Source organism: Zalophus californianus, chromosome 9 (genome assembly GCF_009762305.2).
Source record: "Zalophus californianus isolate mZalCal1 chromosome 9, mZalCal1.pri.v2, whole genome shotgun sequence".
Taxonomy (NCBI): Eukaryota; Metazoa; Chordata; class Mammalia; order Carnivora; family Otariidae; genus Zalophus; species Zalophus californianus.
This window is the reverse complement of record NC_045603.1, coordinates 62,604,342-62,626,943: the sequence shown is the minus strand read 5'-3', so window position 1 is coordinate 62,626,943 and position 22,602 is coordinate 62,604,342. Positions and strand designations below refer to the sequence as shown.

Genomic DNA, 22,602 nt, shown 5'->3' with positions numbered 1-22,602 from the left:
TCCTGGACACACAGATAACAAAAAGAGAAAGCCCCAGACCACTCTATAGAATCAGTGAGCGGAATTATAAAATAATAGCCAAAAGGCCATGTTGGTTAGGCTAAAAAAGTGTCTCATACGCCTACGCATCCACAGTTTGAGTCATAGAAATTCATCAGGGTACCATCAGCCTCAATGCCCACGATTTGTAGGTTAATGACACCAAATTAGAAGATAGCCAAACCAAAGTTAGCACACCCTTTGAAAACACAGTAGAATCCAATTTGGCAATAAGCTCTGTTTCAGTCAGGAGATCACCTGGACCTGTAACAAACATCACAACTACATTTCACAGTCACTTATTCACCATATTTCATTGTCTTAGTAGAATCACTAGATAAGTAATGGTGCCAGTTTGCCCATAATTGCAATTCTGCCCCCTGCCTAAGCAGAGCCTATAGAGGGCAAATGACCAGGAAGCTCAATGCAGATTAGAAACTACAAAAACAAAGTGAAAAGAAATCCTAATAGCCTTTGATGTCTAAATCTCAATGTTATTGCTTTGTTCCAAACCACACTGTAACATATGTATGAACCAGCTCAGAATACACAAATCACGAATGGGTGGTTTGCTTTTGGGACAAAAATGTCAAAGCAGAACAGGAAGAAAAGACATGAAAACCAAAGGCCAGATTTCATGTCTTGGGCAGCCTACAAATCTGTCTTGCAGTTATGTCTCTACATATAGAGGTGATTTTGTAATCCTAAAAATTTTACTGAGCAATTGGATAAGGGTACTAAATACAAAATTGTGTTTTATACTCAATATCCTTTTTAATCTCCCAAACAATCGTATGAATTAAATATGATCTCCTTTTTAAGATGAGAAAGTTGAGGTTTAAGAGAATATTTTGTCCAAGGTCACATCCAGGAAGAGCAAGATTTGAACAGAGGCTTATCTGACACCAAAGTATATACTGTATCAACTATTCTTTACCACCAAAACAAGAATACACGGGGGGAGGGGGGGGGAGGGGTTGAAAATTAATAGGTCAGAGGATACTATGTGCTAAACTTCTGAGAGAAAAAGAGTTAACCTGTAGATTTAGCCCTGAGGTTGACGTTACTTTACTAACTTACATTTAATTATAATCCAAATCTAGAGAGGTAGGCACCTCTTTGTGACTGGTTGCACAACAAAAAGAGACTTTTTTTGTATGCACAAATCTGGGGAAAAGTGCCACAGCAATTTAAAGGCACAAACAATGAAGAAGCTGTATGCTTCAGGAAGATTTCAAAAAGGACACACACAAATTGATCTATATATGTGCACAATACACACCCTATTTAAAAAAGCGAAATAACAATCAGGTTTAAGGGGGTTGAGTGCAGGGGTGAGTTTAGCGAGGGCAAGCTTACTAAGCCTAAAGGAAGTGAATGGAAGTCTGAAGCAAAGTTTTAAAGATGTGTAGAGAAAGATAAATAAAAAATCAGTCATTAGAGTTCAGGAAAAAAACAGGAATCTGTAGCAATTAAAATGAGGACTATTGGAACACCTGGGTGGCTCAGTCGGTTGGGCATCTGCTTTCGGCTCAGGTCGTGGTCCCGGGGTCCTGGGATTGAGCCCCGCATCGGGCTCCCTGCTCGGTGGGAAGCCTGCTTCTCCCTCTCCCTCTGCTGCTCCCCCTGTTTCTGCTCTCTTTCTCTGTCAAATAAATAAATAAAATCTTAAAGAAAAAACAAACAAAAAAAACCTTTAAAAAAACTAAAAAAATAAAATGAGGAATGTTTACCTCATCTTACACAACTATATGAAAACACAGATTCCATAAGAGAGACTGGTTAGTACTCATGCCCCCAAAGAGCCCATACAGTACAAAATAGTACAATAATGTAAGTACAAGTGTTTTTTAAATAGCAAGTTTCCTTATAATTTACATTAATCCAGTTGAAAATTTAAATTCATATAGAACTTTTAAACCTCTGAATTTGAGAATGCAAATGCTAGACTTAGGTACAGTTTGTTAATTAGGCCTGTGTTCGTAAGAAATAACACAGAGGAGATCTAGAAGGGAAAAGGAAAGATGAAGAAAAAGAGGAAGTGGAAATAGAGAGATGTTTAAGATCAAAGGTAAAATACAAGGTCATTAAACGAAGCAAGAAGGAGAAATAAAATATTAACAAGTCAGAAAAAAAAAACAGATGCTGATGTCATATAGGGCATCTTTTTTCCATTCCATTTTGCAGTGGTAGTAAATGCTTCCTCATTTAAAACTTAGAGCTTGTATAATGAAGCAAAAATTTAACCACAAACGAAAAATAAATATTCTAGCTTTAGGGAAAGCTGTAGCCTACAACTGAGAACATAGATCATTTTTAGGAGAAGCAGAAGAATGATGCAGGATACTCTGTATGAATTTGTACATAAATGATGCAGCTAGGTGGGGCATTTGTGCCATTCCTGTTGAGATTGGAGTTCTCATAACAGACCAGTAGAGGCCACAAACAGATCAAATTCCTACAGAGGAATCACCCACAGCCAAAGAAGCAGAACAATTCAGTAAAATGATAAAACGGCTCAACTTCAGCTCTCCGATCAAGCTATCTGGAATTGTTAGGTATTGGCTAGAGAAAAAAACTACAGTGAAGAGGGATAAATTCAGTCTTGACTTCAAATATTTGTACCCCAAATCTGTGTTACTTTCAAAACCAAACGCTGAAACTTCCTTCAATCCTTCACAGTCGTTTAAAAGACAGTCCCAATCTCTGCAGCAACCCTGTCCAAAAGATTTGCTGAGGGGCGCCTGGGTGGCTCAGTCAGTTGGGTGTCTGCCTCCGCCTCAGGTCATGATCCCAGGATCCTGGGATTGAACCTCGCATCAGGCTCCTTGCTCAGCGGGGAGCCTGCTTCTCCTTCTGCCTGCTGCTCCCCCTGCTTGTGCGCGCTCTGCCAAATAAAATCTTAAAAAAAAAAAAAAAAAAAGACTTGCTGAGAATACTTGGGGGCAAAGATTTTCAGAACACTCCTCCATTAGGCATAAATCAGAAAGGACCAGTTCCATTTTGCCAAGCCTTCTTCACTCACCAAGCTTCCCCATGCTCCTTCAGCCCAGTGATGAGATCACACTCTACCCCTCACAGCATACCTAGTGCCTGACTGTGCCTGACGTTCAGGAATCAGAGTATCTGCCCCCTCATGTGGACCTTTCTCCGGTCTCTCAGGTTCTGGTTGTCCTGTATTTGATGTACTGTACTCTCTTTCCAGGCACTATGACTATTTCCATTCCCCCTCCCTTTAAATAGCTTCCTGAATAAATCATTTATGTGTGTAAACATTCTTACTAGGCCATAATATTGGACAAGCTTATTATTTAATAGCCGTATTTCTGTAATGACTACTACTTAATCTCTGGAGTCCTGCGATGACCTATGCCCCCCTTTTATTTCCCAATAACTCCCTTTTAACTATTAAGTCTTTATATAGCTGATTCTTCTAGATAGAACCTACCCCTTCAAGGGAACAGTACACACAATACTCAAATAGGAGCCTACTCCACTTCTCAGGAGGGTCTAAATCTAACCGTTCTCCCTCTCAAATACCCTCACTCTAATAAAACCATTTAACTATCTACTCAGTTTAAATATCAACTGGCAGGGCGCCTGGGTGGCTCAGTCGTTAAGCGTCTGCCTTCAGCTCAGGTCATGATCTCAGGGTCCTGGGATCGCGCCCCGTGTCGGGCGCCCTGCTCAGCGGGAGGCCTGCTTCTCCCTCTCCCGCTCCCCCTGCTTGTGTTGCCTCTCTTGCTGTCTCTCTGTCAAAACATAAATAAAATCCTTAAAAATAAATAAAATAAAAAATAAATATCAACTGGCACATTGTTAAAAAGATAAAATCCAGTAAATCTTACTTCTAGGAATGTATCTTAGAGGCACATGCAAAAAACTTATGAAGATGCACTTTCAAATGCACTTAACCTAAACATCTATAGGGAATGGCCATCTTTAAAAAGTGATGTAGAACTATAAATTCTAATAACAGAAAGATGTTCAAGATGTTAAATACAAAAAGCAAATTGCAGACCATTAGTGTAACATGAGCCTGAGTATTTGTCTGTGTGTGAGAAAGGGAGGGAGGGAGAGGGATGGGGGGTACTCTGCAATGCTTCTCTCTTTAGAGTGGGACTAGGAGGTAAGAAGAAAAAGTTATACCCCTCTTTATTGTTTGAATTTATCATTTTGTATATTATTTTGATAATAAAAAAGCTAGTTTAAAATTTTCATTGAATTGAAAGGATCAATAATAGTAATAGATGTGATTCTTAAAAGCAAGTTGAATAATTGCCATGTTCTATCACTATACCAATTCTTACCAATTGTATAGCATTGGTACTATACTTTTTGGAGCTAAAGAAAGCCTCAACAATCTTTCTGGTTAATTTAGGATCTGTGATTGCGAACTTGTATAAATTCATTTCTTTTTGAAAAAGATTTATTTATTTGAGGCAGAGAGAGAGAGAATGTGCACAAGCGGGGGTGGGCAGGGGCAGGAGAGAGAGAGAATCTCAAGCAGACTCCCTGCCGAGCATGGAGCCCAATGCTGATGCCGGGCTCGATCTCACGACCCTGAGATCATGACCTGAGCCAAAATCAAGAGTTGGACGCCCAACTTCCTGAGCCATGCAGGTGCCCCTATAATTTCTAAATATTATATATATATTTTTTTCTATAATAAATTTGAAGACTACTCTGAAAAAACTCTAATCCTAAGCAAATTAGTAACTATAATTTGTGGTAAATATATTAAAAAGATTTCTATATATCATTTGCAGTAAAGAGTCACAGATTCAAAAGGGACCTTAAAGTCTATCTAGTCCAACCCTCCCAGCCTAATATTCAGACAGAATAATAAAAAAACAAAAACAACCAAAACCAAAAAACTAATAGCAGCCTGCTAAAGAGAGAACTAACTTCTCCGAAACTGAGAACAGTCCCAGGAACTTAATACAACCAGAAATGCCCCTCTTCTGAAACAGGGACATCTGGCAATCAATACTTTCATTTAAGAAGTATTTTGGCCTAATAATGTCACATTACCCAGGTCAGTTTTTAAAAGTCACTTGACTTCACTCTCCAGTTTCAAAGTCTTCAATTTGTTTCAAACCAAAAGAAATCAGACCATGTTGTGGGTTGATTTTAATGAACAAAATTCTCTGTATAAAAACATTTAAACTTTATCAAATGCTTTAAAAACACACACGCACAGCTCCAAATCCATTACAGAATCTTTGAACATTATCTTTTTTCACCTCAACATAATGTGTAAAGGGATTTCTGGATAAAACTCTACATGTGAAAAAAGACAACCCATAGTCTTACACGTTTGCACACGCACGCACACACACGCACAGACACACACACCCTTGAAGAACTAAAATAAATGGGAAGAGTGTGACTGGGCTAGGAATGAATTTCTCATGAAGCTTATATAAAAGAACACTACATGAGTAAAAGAACTTCCTCTACCAAGGAAAGACGCAGAGAGGGGAAAGAGAAAGCAGGGGCTAGCCAAACTCATGAATAAATAGTTTGAGAAGCTCATTCAAGAACAGTGAATTTGGGGAGTTCCAGATGACCCCTCATTTTCACCACTTCAGTCTGTGAATCTGATAACTGATGATGCTTCAAAAGCACGTATGTTCTCGGTTTCTGTAGCTCTTGATTCGTTCGTCATTATTTAGGTGTGGTTTGTTCCTGACAGTGGTTGCTTCCTCAGTTGTCACGTGGTGTTGCGTCCTATCCGCTGGCAGAGCCACGGTCAGAGACGGCAGCAAGCACAGGGTATTGCAAGGGCGGCATTGTGGCTGGCGGTTAAAATGAGCCAGATTGCCCAGGTTTGGGTTTCAGCAACACTGCTTTCTAGCTGCCTGTCGCCCAGCAAGCTCCTTAGCCACTCTGTGTCTCCATGTCCTCACCTTCATTAGGGATCATTATTACCTACTTCATAGAGGATTATTAAAGAGGAGTTAAACAAGGTAATCCACTTAAAGAATTTATCACACTATGAGGCACAAGTAAATGCTCAGTAAATGTTAGCTAAAATTACGATTAGTCTTGGTATTACAGGGCGACCAAAAGAAAAATTCTATTCTACCTCTCTGTATTTCTCCTCTTTGGTGAGGTTTTCAGGGGCCGACTGTGGCAAAATCCAGTATGTATGATGCAAAAGAGACTGAGGATCTAGTCTTAGGAATACAGATGTTCATTTTTATATTAGAAAAAAATTACATGGCTCCATATCACAAACTTTAACATCTTTCCATGAAACATCACACAATTCTCATCATCATTATACCCTACAAACACCCTAAATGGTGTGGAGTTTCTAATGATACTCAACGACAACAGGGTCCATAAATTTTAACTAAGAAACCACAGCTGCAGAAATGCATGTTGGGCAATAATCTGTGTGTGCCACAAGAGCTTGGGCCAACAGATGGCTGGGATTCTGCCTCCATGGCCTGGACTCCCCCACACACAGTCAGATGGGTCAGGTTCCTGCAGACCTTCCAATCTCCATTAGTGAGCGACTCCCTTTGAGAGGGAAGCTTCCAAGGGGTGAAGGAGGCAGCGGCCACTGAAGATGGAATGCCCGGCACCTACTTCAGTATGATATGATAGCTGTCACTGGTTTCTGCTGTAAAAAAAAAAGGAGAGAGAGAGAGAATAATCTTTAGTCACCTCTAAAACACAGTAGGAGAAAAAAAAGAACAAAAGATGGTAAGGATCTTTTGAGAAGGGAAAAAAAAACCCAGCAGGACAAAGCGCAACATATTTATTACCACAAAATACTTACAATAAATATGCATTATAAAAACAACATGCCTTCATTTCCTCATTTGTCCAGGGAAGGTGGGAGAGAATGGCAGAGTCATCAGTTACACTTTGTCTATTCTGATAATGGCAAGAAGCCAATTCATACAAAGAAACAATCTCCAAAGATATCACTTTCTCTGCCTCAAATATGGTGGTTGATATTTTCCCTCTCTCCTCAGAGAAGTAAATCATGAAAAAAAAAATCTCTTAAACTCCTTACAGAGAGGCATCTGTCCTACTATTTTATTACCTTTCATTGTGTCCAGAATAAAACAGGCTTCTTCTTGAAAGTTCTGTATCATCTGAGAAAAGCAAAAAAAGTTGCTAATTATTAAAGACTTGGGTTTGCTGCATTTATTTAGACTATATGGCTTTTTATTATATTGGACTTAAGGGAAAAATAATCCTTTGTTTTGTTTTCTCATGTTCAGTTTTTAAGTTTTAAAAGCTAAGCAGTCTAGGGGCGCCTGGCTGGCTCAGTTGCTAGAGCATGTGACTCAATCTCAGGGTTGTGAGTTTAAGCCCCATGTTGGGCATTGGAGCCTACTTAAAAAATAATAAATAAATAAATAAATAAATAAATAAATAAATAAATAAATCATAAATAAAATAAAATAAAAGCTAAGCAATCTAAAACAACTGATCTTAAAATTATAGGATGCATTTTCCTGATTAACCCCAGGATGCTGCAAGGGTACATGAACACTGGTAGGCCCATTTGGGAGAACTGACTTCCAGGTCTTCATCTCCCAAAACTGCCTGAGCACCTCTTCGATTTTCCCTACCCACTTTCCCTTCTGAACTCCCTTCTCCCATTTTATAAAATAAAGGCATAAGTTTCACCCTCCTGGATTCCTACCAAGATGCCCCGCCCCAGGGTACAAAAACCTCCAGGATGCCAAAGTGTGACCGTTAATGTGAACTTTAATGACTGGGTAACAAAGTATTTTGTGAGCCACATGATTTCTAATTCTTTCCTTGCACCAGAACTGAAGACTGACCTAATCACAAACTGTCAAATGACAGGTGATTCAAAATAATTCTTTGTGACATCACTATATAACTCTTGGCACCTAACTCCAAAGTTCAAAAAAAAAAAAAAATCCAGTGATGTTTTTATAAAAAACTCCATCCATTCCTGTCTGTCAATTAATCAGACTCCATAGCATTATTAATCTAGGGGGATAAAACAGAACGAAAGTGGTGCTGAACTCTGTTTCATTCTAAAAATCAGTAAAGAGTATTCATCTATACATGAATTAATGTGGGCAGGGCAGGTAGGGAATCAGACAATTCCATCCAGCCCATTAATAGACAGACTTCTAGGACGCCTGGGTGGCTCAGTTGGTGAGGCAACTGCCTTCGGCTCAGGTCATGATCCTGGAGTCCCGGGATCGAGTCCCGCATTGGGCTCCCTGCTCAGCGGGGAGTCTGCTTCTCCCTCTGGCCCTCCCCCCTCTCATGTGCTCCCTCTCTCTCTCTCTTTCAAATAAATAAATAAATAAATCTTTAAAAAAAATAATAGACTTCTAATACATTTTTCTTAATGTTTAAAAATTTATCAAAACATAGAATACATTTATGTTTATTGATTATATAATTATGGTGATCATTCTATTCAGAAGAAATAATTTTTAAATTGTTATTGAAACAAATTCTTAAGTTGAAGCAAATTTGTCTCAAAGAAATATGGTAAGATAATTAATAAAAGATGTTTGAGCATAAAAACAGGTTATGGTAAGATAAAATTCTATGGGAGAAGTGAATGGAAACAGGAGTTCAAGGAAACAAAGAAATGACATAAAAACTCTGTTAAAGAAAAGTATTTTCATGTATTTTTTAAGACAGTGATGGTGGTATTACATCGCTCTTCTATTTAGGTTACATGGAATATAGTTAGAATAGTGATGTAACCATTTCATTTTTAAAGGTTATATAATAATGCCCAGGAATGACATATTTTGCAACTATTTAAACTTAAAACAAAAAAAATTTTAAGTCAACCCAAAAATGTGCAAGGGGGATGCGTGGTTAGAAAGTCAGTAAGCAAAAGCATTTGAAAAGCCCTGGTCTCATAAGCAGAGCCTGTACCCCAGGAGGACGGCCCTTGCTCCTGTCACACGCCCTGACAAACTGGCAATGTGGTGATTGAGCTGCGCTGAAAATCTACCTCATCGCTAATGAGCACATGGATTCCTGTTGGCCCCTGCTTGTAGATCTGGCTGATCTGGCGAGGGGAAATGCTGAAGAGCTGAGCAATTTTTTCTGTCAGTTCAACAGCTGTCAGTTCTTCTAGATAGATGGCGTGGTACACTGCAAGAGGGACAGAGCAAAGGGAGTCAATACAGGCTTCTCTGCTCTTAAAGGTAACCCGGTCACTAGGAATGCCCGCTCTTCTAAAGGACTCACAGACTGCCTGAGTTCAAATTCTGGCTCGGCCACCTGCTAGCTGTGTGACTGGGGTGAGTTACTTAACGTCCCTGAGCCTCATTTTCCTCACCTACATGTGGGCGAGAACAATAAAGGTACTGCAAAGAAGAAGCACCAGTTGTAAAAAGTAAAGCATGTAAACGTGCTGAGCGTAGTGCCCGGTCTATGGGAGGAACTCAATAAACGTGAGCAATTACCATTTATGCTGGCAAATGCGCACTCTGCTGTCTGAGGCATTCCCACTGCACAGGCTCCTACGTCATCTCCTCCCCTCGCCTCAGTGTGTGTCCTAGCCTGTCCAGAAGGACCTACCGAAGAAAGTACCATTTGAGTCTCCATCCTCACGCTTCTGCTGCTGCTGCTGCTGCTCCCTCAAGTGCAAGGACTCCTGACAAACATAAATGGTTAGCCTGGGCCGCACCATCCTGAGGAGGAAAGCGAGGCTGTTAGTCTCACGGTCTTCACGGGAAGCACATTTTAAGGGAGAGACCTGTGTGTCTGGGTTAGCACTAGAGGGCAGAGCTGCAAACTGGCAGCCCGCGGGCCAAGGAAGCTCATTTGCTGCCTCATTAGCTCTCCACTGGGGTGGATGCGTGCGCGCATCTGCGCGCGTGCAGTTCGACTGAATCCGTTCCAACATCATACAGACCTCTGCAATTTTGGCTTTTCTCGAAAAATCAGATCTGGCAATCTGAGGCCCTCATTCTTACAAGAAAACAATCGGCTGTTCTCCTTGCATTGACCCATGCATTCTTCACTACACCCCAGATTTGACTGTCGCTCATTTACATGTGGCCTTTGAGTTTATCATTTAGGATCATTTGAGTTTATCATCTTTGATGTAAACGTTAGAAATATTCGAAACGTGTGAGCCGCTGCTGCATGGGTCCGGCTGAACATATACCTTCTCCTTAGAAGCGCCACTATAAAACAGAGAATCTTAGTTCCCTCATTACCTTCTCCTACTAAGCAGCCTAAGCCTTCTGTCTCTTCTTACTTCTTAGACAATGGTACTCAATGACCTCTTGATCTGATCATCTCATTCCTATTTTTAAACGCTCTTTTACTTTTTAAGAGAGAGAGCACGTGTGTGAGTGCATGGGGGGGGGAAGAGGAGAGCCCCCGCTGGGAGGTGTTTGGGGGGGGCTGGGGGAGGAGCAGAGGGAGAAAGAGAGAACCTTAGGCAGGCTCCACACCCAATGCAGAGCCCAAGGAAGGGCTCAATCTCATGACCATGTGATCATGACCTGAGCTGAAATCAAGACTCAGACTCTTAACTGACTGTATCACCTAGGCGCCCCTTAAATGCTCTTTAAATAAATAATATGTTAAAAAAAAAAAATGAAGATCCTCTAGGTGCCTGTGTGGCTCAGTTGTTAGGTGTCTGCTTCGGCTCAGGTCATGATCCCAGGGTTCTGGGACTGGGCCCCACAACGGGCTCCCTGCTCAGCGGGGAGCCTGCTTCTCCCTCTCCCACTCCCCCTGCTTGTGTTCCTGCTCTCACTGTCTCTCTCTCTCTCTGTCAGATAAATAAAATCTTTAAAAAAAAAAAAGATCCATTCTTTTTTCTGCAAATCATCAACCTCTGAATTTTTCTTTTCTTTAAAAATTTCCCAGATTAGAGCCAACCTGACTCAACATTTCTTGTGATGTACCCAAACAAAATACTTCATGATCTGTTTCATTATTTAGTCACTCATTTGGTTCTGTGGCATTAACCTGTATGTTTTTTCCATTAATCCTATTACCTATTTGAAACTGAAAATCCCAAATAGGGACTACAAGTTACTCTGTTTTATCATTTGTAAGTGGACACTTAAGTAGTTCCTATCCAATTCAAGAATGACCTCTTCCCCAGTCAAAATGGACTCAGGGCCCTTGCACCTGCTGTTCCTCTTGCCTAGAGCGCTCTTCCCTCATATGACCCCATAGCTTCCATCCTTTTCATAATTCAGTTTGTTTGTTTGTTTGTTTGTTTATTTATTTATTTTTAAAGATTTTATTTATTTGGGGCGCCTGGGTGGCTCAGTCGTTAAGCGTCTGCCTTCAGCTCCAGTCACGATCCCGGGGTCCTGGGATTGAGCCCCGCATCGGGCTCCTTGCTCTGCGGGAAGCCTGCTTCTCCCTCTCCCACTCCCCCTGCTTGTGTTCCCTCTCTCACTGTGTCTCTGTCAAATAAATAAATAAAATCTTAAAAAAAAAAGATTTTATTTATTTGACAGAGAGAGAGCTAGCTAGAGAGGGAACCCAATCAGGGACAGTGGGAGAGGGAGAAGCAGACTCCCCGCTGAGCAAGGAGCCTGACATGGGACTCAATCCCAGGACCCCGGGATCATGACCTGAGCCGAAGGCAGACACTCAATGACTTAGCCACCCAGGCGCCCCTCCTAATTCAGTTTAAACACCCCCGCCTCAGAGAGGTCTTTCCTGACCATATTCTGGGTACTCTACAGGTTATAACCTTGTTTTTGTTTGTTTGGTTTTCCTTCAAAGCACTTATCACTATCGACAATATTCACTGTTCATATTTTTATCTCTCCCCCCATTAGAAAGTAAACTCATAATAATGGGTCCCTTATCTGTTTTCTCACCAATGTATCCCCAGAGCCTACAATAGTACCTGGCTCATATTAGGGATACTGAGTATTTATCAAATGAAAAAACTACCTAGAAACGAAAAATGGGATATCATGAGGAATTCCTTAGATCTACTGTAGGAAAAGATATTTTTCATCTTCGTTTATTTGGTACATAGCTGGCATTCAAAAAGAACGTTTCGACAAGATGTAGTGAGCTGTGCAAAGAGTACTGTGAAGAGTCCCTGAATCCAAATCCACTTGAAATTCAACCTTGCTGATATTTTTACACTAATTACATACCGGCCTTTTAATGCATTAAAAAGTCGGATTCCATCGGCAGGGCCACAGATTTGGATCACATCATCTCTAGTTAGTTTCAATAAATCTGCCCCTGGAATAAATATAAGAAAATGGGTGATAAAGGCAAAGACTATCTTTGTTAATGACCACTGAAATGGCTCTGTCATGTTATAGGTCATCATCTTTTGCACGGTACATAATTCTCCATGACCTGGCCCCTGTTTCCTCTCTCACCTCAACTGCCACCCCATTCACTGATCCACTTAACCCCATGCTTTCATCATACTGATGAGGGCTAATGAGCACGCTGTCCCCCCTCCCTGAAATAGCCTTCTGCTTTCCAACCAACAGACTCCTCCTTATCCCCCAAGATTTACCTCATGCATTACACGTGTTCCCTAACCACAGACACTCCCCCAATACCCTGCTTCATACCACTTATCTACTGCGTCACAACCATTTCCTTATTTTTTCAGGGTTTTATTTTGATTTGATTTGGGTTTTTGTTTTTATACTAGATGATGAATGATCAGAAAGTAGGCCTTACCCAATTGTGTATTCCTACCATACCTGGTACCCAGAAGGTGCTTAATAAAAGTGGAATGTGCAAATACAATACAGTGATTTCAAGGGGGAAATTTCAGACTACCTACAAATGCCCTTGATATGATATGGAATATACATTTTAAAAAGTATTGTATAGAATAAATATTTTTAAATTAAAGTGAGTTTAAACTAAGAAGTCTTTCTTTTTAAGTATTTCACAGCACAGATGCCGCTGGTGAGAAAGTCTGAAGGGTTCTATGAAATTCACTTAATCCTAAAAATGCATGAAGATCTCTCCTTCCCTTCCTCCCTTCCTCCCTCTCTCCCTCCCTCCCTCACACACACACACACCCTCACACCCTCACATGGATACTAGGAGGCCCTAGAATGTAAAGGAATATCCTGTGTTGGGAAAAACAAAAGGACAAATAAATTTAACCTGAGAAGTTTGTAAAAAGCCTTGTGAACGTAGAAAAACGATTTCGATGCAACCACTGCTGAGCTTCCTGAGGTGTGGTTGTTGGCAAGAGGTTCTGAAAGAGAAAGCAAGCATTTTTTTTTCTTTTCTTGGTAACTGAAGAGATTTATCTCTTACATCCTCAGGTAACACAGAGCTAAACACACCCACCCTCAGGCCTAGTTCGCTTGATAGTTGTTTATACCTCATCAGTCTTCTTTCCCTGACTACGCAAGAAGCCCATGGAACTCCATCCTTATCTTCCTTACTAAACTGTAAGCTCTTTAAATTGCAGGGTCCTGCATTAACTTGTTTCACATCCCTGGTCCCTAGGTTAGTGTCTAGTTCATAGTCAAAATTCAATAAACGTCCGTTTAATGATTGAATAAGTATTATTCCTTAAAGGTTGGACATTTCTAATGAACTGCACAGTTATCAAAGTATTAGTAGACATTGCAAATAACTTACATTTAACTTTAGACTTACATCTGTGACTGGAGGGGGTGGCTCTGGCTGGTGGTTTGGTGAACCATTTCTAAGGAAATATTGAAAATGAAAAGGATGAGTCCATGACACATACTAGGGTTCATCATCTCATAGTAAGTCTCAAGCTAGAGATTTTTTTTCTTTTAAGATTTTATTTAAAAATAATCTCTACACCCAACGTGGGGCCCAAAACTACAATTCCAAGATCAAGAGTCGAGGGCTCCACCGACGGAGCCAGCCAGGCACCCCAAGCTAGAGATCTAAAGGAATCTGTGCTCTCTCCTAAAGCAGTCTTAGTCTGATAGTCAATTCTTCTATTATCTGTTAATTTAAGATTATGGGGAGAGGGGAAGAAACTGTCACTTTCAACCTTTTTTATTATTGGACAAATTGAAAAAATATCAAAATTCTAGTAAATTGCGTTTAATTGGATAAATTATGGCATGAAGAATATTTAACATAAGAAATTTATAATAGAAAAAAATATCAGAACATAAAAGTAATCAATATATTACTACTATATTAAATATATAAATATACACCAAACATATACAGGAAAAAATACCAGAAGAAACTTTATGCAATGCAATGTAATCACATACTTTTATAATGAAAACCAAATTATTTTTAAAGCGGCTTCGAAAATTAGTGCTGCCTAATTTGCGATCCACGGGCTATCTCTCCACCCTCTGTTTTTCCCTGTATTTCCTTTTGTTTTAAGGATTGTCCCTGGGGCGCCTGGGTGGCTCAGTTGGTTAAGCGACTGCCTTTGGCTCAATTCATGATCCCGGAGTCCCAGGATCGAGTCCCACATGGGGCTCCCTGCTCAGCAGGGAGTCTGCTTCTCCCTCTGACCCTCTTCCCTCTCATGCTCTCTATCTCTCATTCTCTCTCTCTCAAACAAATAAATAAAATCTTTAAAAAAAAAAAAAGGATTGTCCCTATTTCCTAATGCTTACTTCTTTTATGGGAGAAAAATTTGAGTCTAATAAAAAAGTAATGACAAAGAGAAGAGAAAAAACTTTAAAACACAACTCTTAAATTCTATATATTTATAATTGCCTAGGGGTGCCGGCTGGCTCAGTCAGAAGAGCATGTGACTCTTGATCTCAGGGTTGTGAGTTCAAGTCCCAAGTTGGATGTAGCGATTACTAAAAAAAAATAAACTTTAACAAACATAAAAAATAAAATTGCCTATAAGTAGACTGCATAATCCATATGGATGGTAAGAGATTTTTCTTTCAAAATAGATCTTCTTTTTCTTTTTTTGCCTCAGCTGCAAAATTCAAATTCAGTATTCATGTTTAGTAATTAACTTATCACCAGGCCCTTATTACCTATTCCCTCTATAACTTCTACCTATTTTCATTTTTTTTTTAAAGATTTTATTTATTGATTTGACAGAGGGAGACACAGCGAGAGAGGGAACACAAGCAGGGGGAGTGGGAGAGGGAGAAGCAGGCTTCCTGCTGAGCAGGGAGCCCAATGCAGGGCTCGACCCCAGGACCCTGGGATCATGACCTGAGCCGAAGGCAGACGCTTAACGACTGAGCCACCCAGCCACCCCTTACCTATTTTCATTCTTAACTGTTACATATTTTGAATAGTGAAGCTACCTTAATTACTTTTAGAAGCAGACTGAACACAGAGCCTACATAAATTCAAAAACAAACATTACAACCAAAACAAAACAAAAAAAATCACACATTCAGTAGCCTATTTTAAATTTCAATATGACCTACGTGGAATATGTGTTAAATGCTAAGACTAAAGACAACTTATTTTAACTGGAATACGCAACTGTACCAACTTTCAATTATCTTTGATGATAAAAGACAATAAAGAATAAATGTATCCCATAGATAATTCTAAAACTTCATTTTAGCTCTCATCTTCAACCTTCTTCCCCAATTATCAAAGATCCATAATTATTAGGTATTAGGATCATTCTTTTTTTTTTAAGATTTTATTTATTTATTTGAGAGAGAGAATGAGAGAGAGAGAGAGAGGACATGAGAGGGGGGAGGGCAGGAGGGAGAAGCAGACTGACCCCTGAGCAGGGAGCCCGATGCGGGACTCGATCCTAGGACTCCAGGATCATGACTTGAGCTGAAGGCAGTTGCTTAACCGACTGAGCCACCCAGGCACCCTAGGATCATTCTTAAAAAGTAACAAAACAGGGGCGCCTGGGTGGCTCAGTCGGTTAAGCGTCTGCCTTCGACTCAGGTCATGATCCCAGAGTCCTGGGATGGAGCCCTGCGTCGGGCTCTCTGCTTATTGGGGAGCTTGCTTCTCCCTCTCCCTCTGCCTGCCTCTCTGCCTACCTGTGCTCTCTCTGTATCTGTCAAACAAATAAAACCTTTAAAAAAATAAAATTATTTTAAAAAAAGTAACAAAACAGATTTTCGTGTTTGTACAACTGTGTTTCAGTTCCTGAGGACCATTCTGGTGAAAGTATGCATAGGAAGTGAAATGACCACAAGATAAGCAGTGACAGGGAGAAGTGAAAAGCCCAGAAAATCAGCCTCTGAATCACTAAAAACTGACTATAAATGCTGTTTTTTTTTCCTTTAAATGCTGTTTTCGAATAGGAAGAAAAAGAGGAGGAGAAAGGACTATATAAAACTCTTTTCAGTCACTTTTGAAGATAATCCAAAGCTCAATTAATCCACAGATCCATCAATGGATTTATTGATTTAGAAAGAGCTTCTACATGGGAAGATAATGAAAGAAGACATATTTAGGACAAACACAACCTAATTTCATTTCCCACACTTACCCTTCCCCAAGAGAAAAACTGCTATGAGAACTGTTGAAGCCAGGTGATGGGGAATTATTGACATATGTGATCTCAGGCCATGGAGAACACTAAAAACAAAGAACAACTTAAATACTGAAAAAGTACATTTGACCCTAGTGTCCCACCAAAACATTGTTACTTGAATAGCACATCTTGATTAGTAAATCTTAACTGCACAGAGGTCCCTATAATTAAGAGAAAATATACCCAGGACAAGTAAATCTTGACCAGGCTAGAACTTATGGGTTTGTTTTTTTTAACTGAGATATAATTGACATACAACATTGTATTAGTTTCAGGTGTACAATATAACGATTTGATATATGTATATAGTACAAAATGATGGGATTTTCTTTTAAGAATAGGAAGTATTGATTGAAATCATCACCAAAAGAAATCCTTTCACCTCTGTGAGTATAGTTGTCTCATAGGAAGGCTGGTATTTCTCCTTTTCGTGAGGTGTTCGTTTCTCCATTTTCTCCCGATCTGTTTTTTGCTTTCTGTCTGCACCTTTGGGCTGGAAAGAGAAATGTTTTGTTTTGACTCATCAACTGACTTTTGATCCAGCAATATTACCTTAAACGGTCCCATGCGAAAGAAGGATTTATGTACAATGATATAAAGACAAGATGCATCCTTGCATTTAAGTCTGAAAATAGAAAATTTAACTGTGTGATGGAGTTGAAAAAGAGTAAGAGATCTATAGCTACAGACATGGAAAGACCTCTAAAGCACATAGCTAACTGAAAAAAAGCAAGCCTCATAATAATTTATACATTACAATCCTACTGATGTTTCAAAGAAAAGAAAACATGTGTATACTTATGTACATGTGTATATGAAAGCACAGAAGGAGACTAGAAGGATACATGCTAAATTATGACAGTGGCAACCTCTAGGAAAGGCTGGGAAGTCAGGGTAAAAGTGGTAAAGGGGGACTTCGGTCTGAATACTTCTGTATTAATGAATCTTTTGCAATGAGAATACATTTATATTCATATGATAAGAACAAATAAAGACCAAATTAACAAAAGAAAATCAAGTACCAATGTAACCAAAACTATCAACATTTCATAATTTTGTGAGCTTTTACAAGAGCTTGTAATTTCAACAGACATTAAGAGCTTTCAGTGAAAATCCATGTTTTAGCCTCTAGCTCCCTTTCCAAGTTCCTCTTCTCCCATGCCCATCCCCATACAAATTCATTACCAGGCATCTCAGGGATTATCTCAAGGACTCTAGCGCAGACTGAGTTTTCACAGTTGTTGAAAGAAGACAAATGTGACTTTCTGACTTGGTAGCTAATGTTGAAATTGAAAGATGAGGGAAAAGGAGACAAGGGACAACAGGAGGCCCCAGGAATACCTTGAAGACTTTGATCTGGCAGCTGGCTGAGTGTAAGTGCTCAGTATATTCCCCATTTTCATTTTCCTTGAAGGTATCAATTTGTACTCGGAACGGCACTCCCTTTTCTCCTCCATGCTTCCTCATAGTGAACTCTGTGCTAATGCAGTGTACCTACAAAGAATACAGCATCCAGGTTTCAGTACTGCTAACTAGCCACATCAGTCAACAATATTTTCTGAGCAACTACTAACAGCAAAACCTTTAAAAACACCTATAAAAAAAACTTTTATGCTAGGGGCACCTGGCTGGCTCAGTCGGTAGAGCATATGACTCTTGATCTCAGGGTCATAAACTCGAGCCCCACGTTGGGCATAGAGTTTACTTAAAAACATCTATGTAAATAAAATCTTAAAAAAAAAAAAGAAACTTTTAGGAGCTCCTGGGTGGCTCAGTCGGTTGAGCACCTGCCTTCGGCTTGGGTTGTGATCCTGGGGCCCTGGTATTGAGTCCTGCGTCAGGCTCCCTCTGCCTCTCTCTCATGAATAAATAAATGAAATCTTAAAAAAAAAAAAAAAGACTTTTAGGGTTGCCTCGGTTAAGCATCTGACTCTTGATTTCGGCTCAGGTCATGATCTCAGGATAGTGAGACTGAGCCCTATGTCGTGCTCTGCGCTCGGTGCAGAGACTCCCTGAGATTCTCTCTCTCCCTCTCCCTCTGGCCCTCCCGGTGCTTATGTTCGAGTGCTCTCTTGCTGGTTCTAAATAAATAAAATCCTAAAAACAAAACAAAACAAAACAAAAAACTTTTACTCTCTTTTAGATCTTAAAGAATGGATATTCTAATAGAGGAAATAAGGAAGCTTAATTATTACAAATGAAACAAAGTGAGGCACCTGGGTGACTCAGTCAGTTAAGTGTCTGTCTTGGGCTCAGGTCATGAACCCATGGGTCTGGGACTGAGCCCCACGTAGGGCTCTCTGCTCGGCGGGGAGCCTGCTTCTCCCTCTCCCTCTGCCATTTCCCCCCTGGCTTGTGCTCTCTGGCTTGCTCTCTCTCTGTCAAATAAATAAATAAAATCTTAAAATGAAACAAAATAAATATACAGATCCAATGCTAACAAAAGCTACTAGGAGGAACTAAATTCAATAACTGTTTTAGAGAATACAGAGTTAATATAAAAGAGAAATGATTTCAGGTTAGTAAAAGTTTCCTGGACTCTAAGGTAGAGTTTAGAAAGCAGCAAAACCAGCAAATATGAAGACTCACAGGCAATGGTGGGGAAAGAAAGGTTTGCGAAGGCTTGTACTGCATAAAATGAAGACCCTAGTGAGTCTTACAGTGAAACCTTGACAGATCAAATATTAGCTTAGGCATCTTGTTAATTTCTCTAAGCCTCAAAACTATTTCTACTCCATAGGATTATTGCTGAAAGCTTTAAATAAAATCATATAGGGCGCCTGGGTGGCTCAGTTGGTTGGGCGACTGCCTTCGGCTCAGGTCATGATCCTGGAGTCCCGGGATCGAGTCCTGCATCGGGCTCCCTACTCAGCGGGGAGTCTGCTTCTCCCTCTGACCCTCCCCCCTCTCATGTGCTCTCTTTCAAATGAATAAATATATAAATCTTTAAAAAAAATAAAATCATATATATGAACTGTTTACTTAACATAGTGACTATCTAATGGGACATAATAAACCATAGCTTTCTTTATTACAAATAAGAATTTTAATATTACAAATAAGAATTTTAAGAAATCTACGCAACAGACATAATTAGATATGTAAAACAAATTTTAAGCATAAAGATGTTCAAAATAACTTTACAGATAATAGGGAAAATTTAGAAGAATCTAAATGCTAAATAGGGAAGTTATAGTGCATCCAAAGAATGGAATATTATACAGCCATCAGCAAGCGTTTTTTGGTTTGTTTGTTCACTTGTTTTTTATTTTGTTTTGTCATACAAATAAATAAACTGGGGAAATTAGAAGGGCAATTCAGACACTCCTCATTGCCCTCAGGCAAGTGTTGAGGAGTCTGGACTTGACAGTCAGGCTGGAACACTGTAAAAATTTCAAATTTAACATGTTTTATCCTTCAAGAAACAAACTGGTAGGGGATTCTGGGTGGCTCAGCAGGTTAAGCATCCAACTCTTGATTTTGGCTCCAGCCATGATCTCAGGGTCCTGGGATCAAGCCCTGCGTCAGGCTCTGTGCTCAGTGGGGAGTCAGCTTGGATTCCCTCTCTCCCTCTCCCTCTGCCCCTCCCTCTGCTCGTGCCCACACACACACTCTCTCTCTCTCTCTCTCCCCCCCAAATAAATAAATAAATCTTAAAAAAAAAAGAAAAAGAAACAAATTGGTAGTAAGAGATGCTCTTCATAACTGGAACCCCATCTGCAATGCTCTACCTGAATAAACACAGATGTCCTCTTTGCCGGGTCCCACAGGAACTCCACTGTATTCAGTTGGGTTGGATTAGCTCTAGGATCGATTATACCAACAGACATTGGGATATCTGAGAAACAAAATGGTAATCACTGAACAATTCTGAGGACTACTGGGTTTAAATAAGATAGCACCGACTGTTTTATTATTGGTTCCTAGTTACCAAGATTTTTATGTATCACACCCTAAACCTTTTTGTCAATGAAAAGGGTTTGATTAGACCTAATTTTGACCTAAGTACTTTCCTTCTATCTTTTTTTCCATTTTAAAAGGTTTTTTAAATAAGACAATTTAAACGTAGTTTCCTTTTAATCTGCCAAAATTCTACTTAAAGACAGATTTAGTTTACACACTAGCTCTAGTGTCATGAAAATTGTAACATAATCTGCTTCACTTACAGTTTTAGGATTAGTGATACTGATAGAAGTACACTAACAAGACTGCTATAGAAAGATAAAGCAGAGTGTCTGAATAAAGGCAGAAGCATTGTATTACAGATAGAAGTGGGAAAAATTTAGGGGCACCTGGGTGGCTCAGTCGTTAAGCATCTGTCTTCGGCTCAGGCCCTAATCCCAGGGTCCTGGGATGGAGCCCCACATCGGGCTCCCTGCTCAGCGGGAAGCCTGCTTCCCCCTCTCCCACTCCCCCTGCTTGTGTTCCCTCTCTCGCTGTGTCTCTCTCTGTCAAATAAATAAATAAAATCTTAAAAAAAAAAAAGTGGGAAAAATTTAACATAGGGAGTGATGCTGGCCTTAAAGTCATCAAATAACCCTGTAACAGAGCAACAAATCTGATACTCAAGAGGGAAGCAAAAATGAATGAGCTCTAGTAGAATGCTGCTTTCCATTCTACATAGCATATAATCAAATATCATTTCCTGACTTCTCCTATTAATACTCAAACTGGGGAGAGAAAGCCAGGCTGATATTTATGATCATAACTGTGCTATCACTATACTACTGTTTTACTATCAATTCAAACAACAAGGTGGGTCCAACTGTGCTCGTCAGGATATCTGTATAAGAATCAGTGTTTTCTCAGGTAAAATTAGTAGGTACTTAGATTTATTCAACAACTGTTTACTAGTAGGAGATAATGACCAATAAGAGATCAAAGACAGGGGTGCCTGGGTGGCTCAGTTGTTAAGCGTCTGCCTTCGGCTCAGGTCATGATCCCAGGGTCCTGGGATTGAGCCCCACATCGGGCTCCCTGCTCAGCGGGAAGCCTGCTTCTCCCTCTCCCACTCCCCGTGCTTGTGTTCCCTCTCTCGCTGTGTCTTTCTTTGTCAAATAAATAAAATCTTAAAAAAAAAAAAAAAGAGATCAAAGACATAGATGCCAGGATTAAAAATACATTCATGAAGAGAGACTGCATGTATGTTTGTAAAGGAACTTTCCTTAAACCCTATGATTTAAGAAAAATAAATTCTACCCTACGTAGCAAAGCAGTAGGGGAAAAACCTAAATTGTAAATCAAGAGGCATAGATTCTAATCCCAGGTCTCTTACTTTAGGTAAAACAAACCACTAATCTGCCTCTCAGGTATTAGTAAAATAAAAGAACTTGCAGCAATTTGGGGAAAAACCTGGCCCCTTTTACATACACACAAAACAAAGTATCAGACCCTGAATAGCGAAAATAATCTTGAAAAGTAAAGTTGGAGGTGCCAAGTTTCACGATTTCAAAACTTACTACAAAGTTACAGTTATCAAAATAGTATGGTACTGGCATAAAGATGGAGACACAGACAAATAGAACGAACATATTAGAGAGGCCAGAAATGAGTCCTCACATACACAGTCAAATGATGGTTGACAAAATAGCCAAGACCACTCAGTGGGGGAAAGAACAGTTGTTGCAACAAATGGTGCCAGGGAAACTGAATATCCACATACAAGGAATGAAGGCAAATTCTTACCTTATACCATATGCAAAAATTAAAAAATGGATCAAACACCTAAATGTAAGACCTAAAACTATAAAACTCTTGGCAGAAAACATACCAGGAAAAGCTTCACTGGGTTTTATAATATCCTTAGATATGACACCAAAAGCATAGGCAAGGCAATAAAATTATTAAATAAACTGGACTACATCAAAATGTAAAACTTTCATGCATCAAAAGACATTATCAACATGGTGAAAAGACAATCCACACAGAATGGAAGAAAATATTACAAATCTTGTATCTGATACGGGGTTAATATCTAGAATATATAAAGAATGCCTACAACTCACAACAACAACAAAACCAACAAACCAGATTAAAAAATGAGGAAAGGACCTGAATATACATTTCTCCAAAGAAGATACATATATGGCCAATAAGCACATGAAAAGATGCCCAACATCACTAATCAT

General features: G+C 39.7%; 1 protein-coding gene across 10 annotated transcripts in view; it reads right to left on the bottom strand.

Moving 5' to 3' along the window:
- Positions 1–5,157: 5,157 nt before the first annotated feature.
- The window catches only part of TFCP2 (transcription factor CP2), a 58,624-nt gene continuing 41,179 nt past the window's right edge, over positions 5,158–22,602 (bottom strand). For 3 of the 10 annotated variants that reach the window (XM_027594551.1, XM_027594543.1, XM_027594552.1), the window contains exons 5-15: positions 20,206–20,312; positions 17,816–17,968; positions 16,857–16,967; positions 16,430–16,518; positions 13,633–13,699; positions 13,147–13,240; positions 12,162–12,252; positions 9,595–9,707; positions 9,023–9,165; positions 7,103–7,154; positions 5,158–6,673 (exon numbers count right to left, since the gene is read on the bottom strand). In XM_027594551.1, coding sequence (XP_027450352.1) covers positions 6,636–6,673; positions 7,103–7,154; positions 9,023–9,165; positions 9,595–9,707; positions 12,162–12,252; positions 13,147–13,240; positions 13,633–13,699; positions 16,430–16,518; positions 16,857–16,967; positions 17,816–17,968; positions 20,206–20,312 — 1,058 coding nt within the window. In that variant the 3' untranslated portion in view covers positions 5,158–6,635. The remainder of the gene's footprint in view (positions 6,674–7,102; positions 7,155–9,022; positions 9,166–9,594; positions 9,708–12,161; positions 12,253–13,146; positions 13,241–13,632; positions 13,700–16,429; positions 16,519–16,856; positions 16,968–17,815; positions 17,969–20,205; positions 20,313–22,602) is intronic. The other 7 variants (XM_027594544.1, XM_027594545.1, XM_027594546.1 and 4 more) reach the window with 7 other exon arrangements.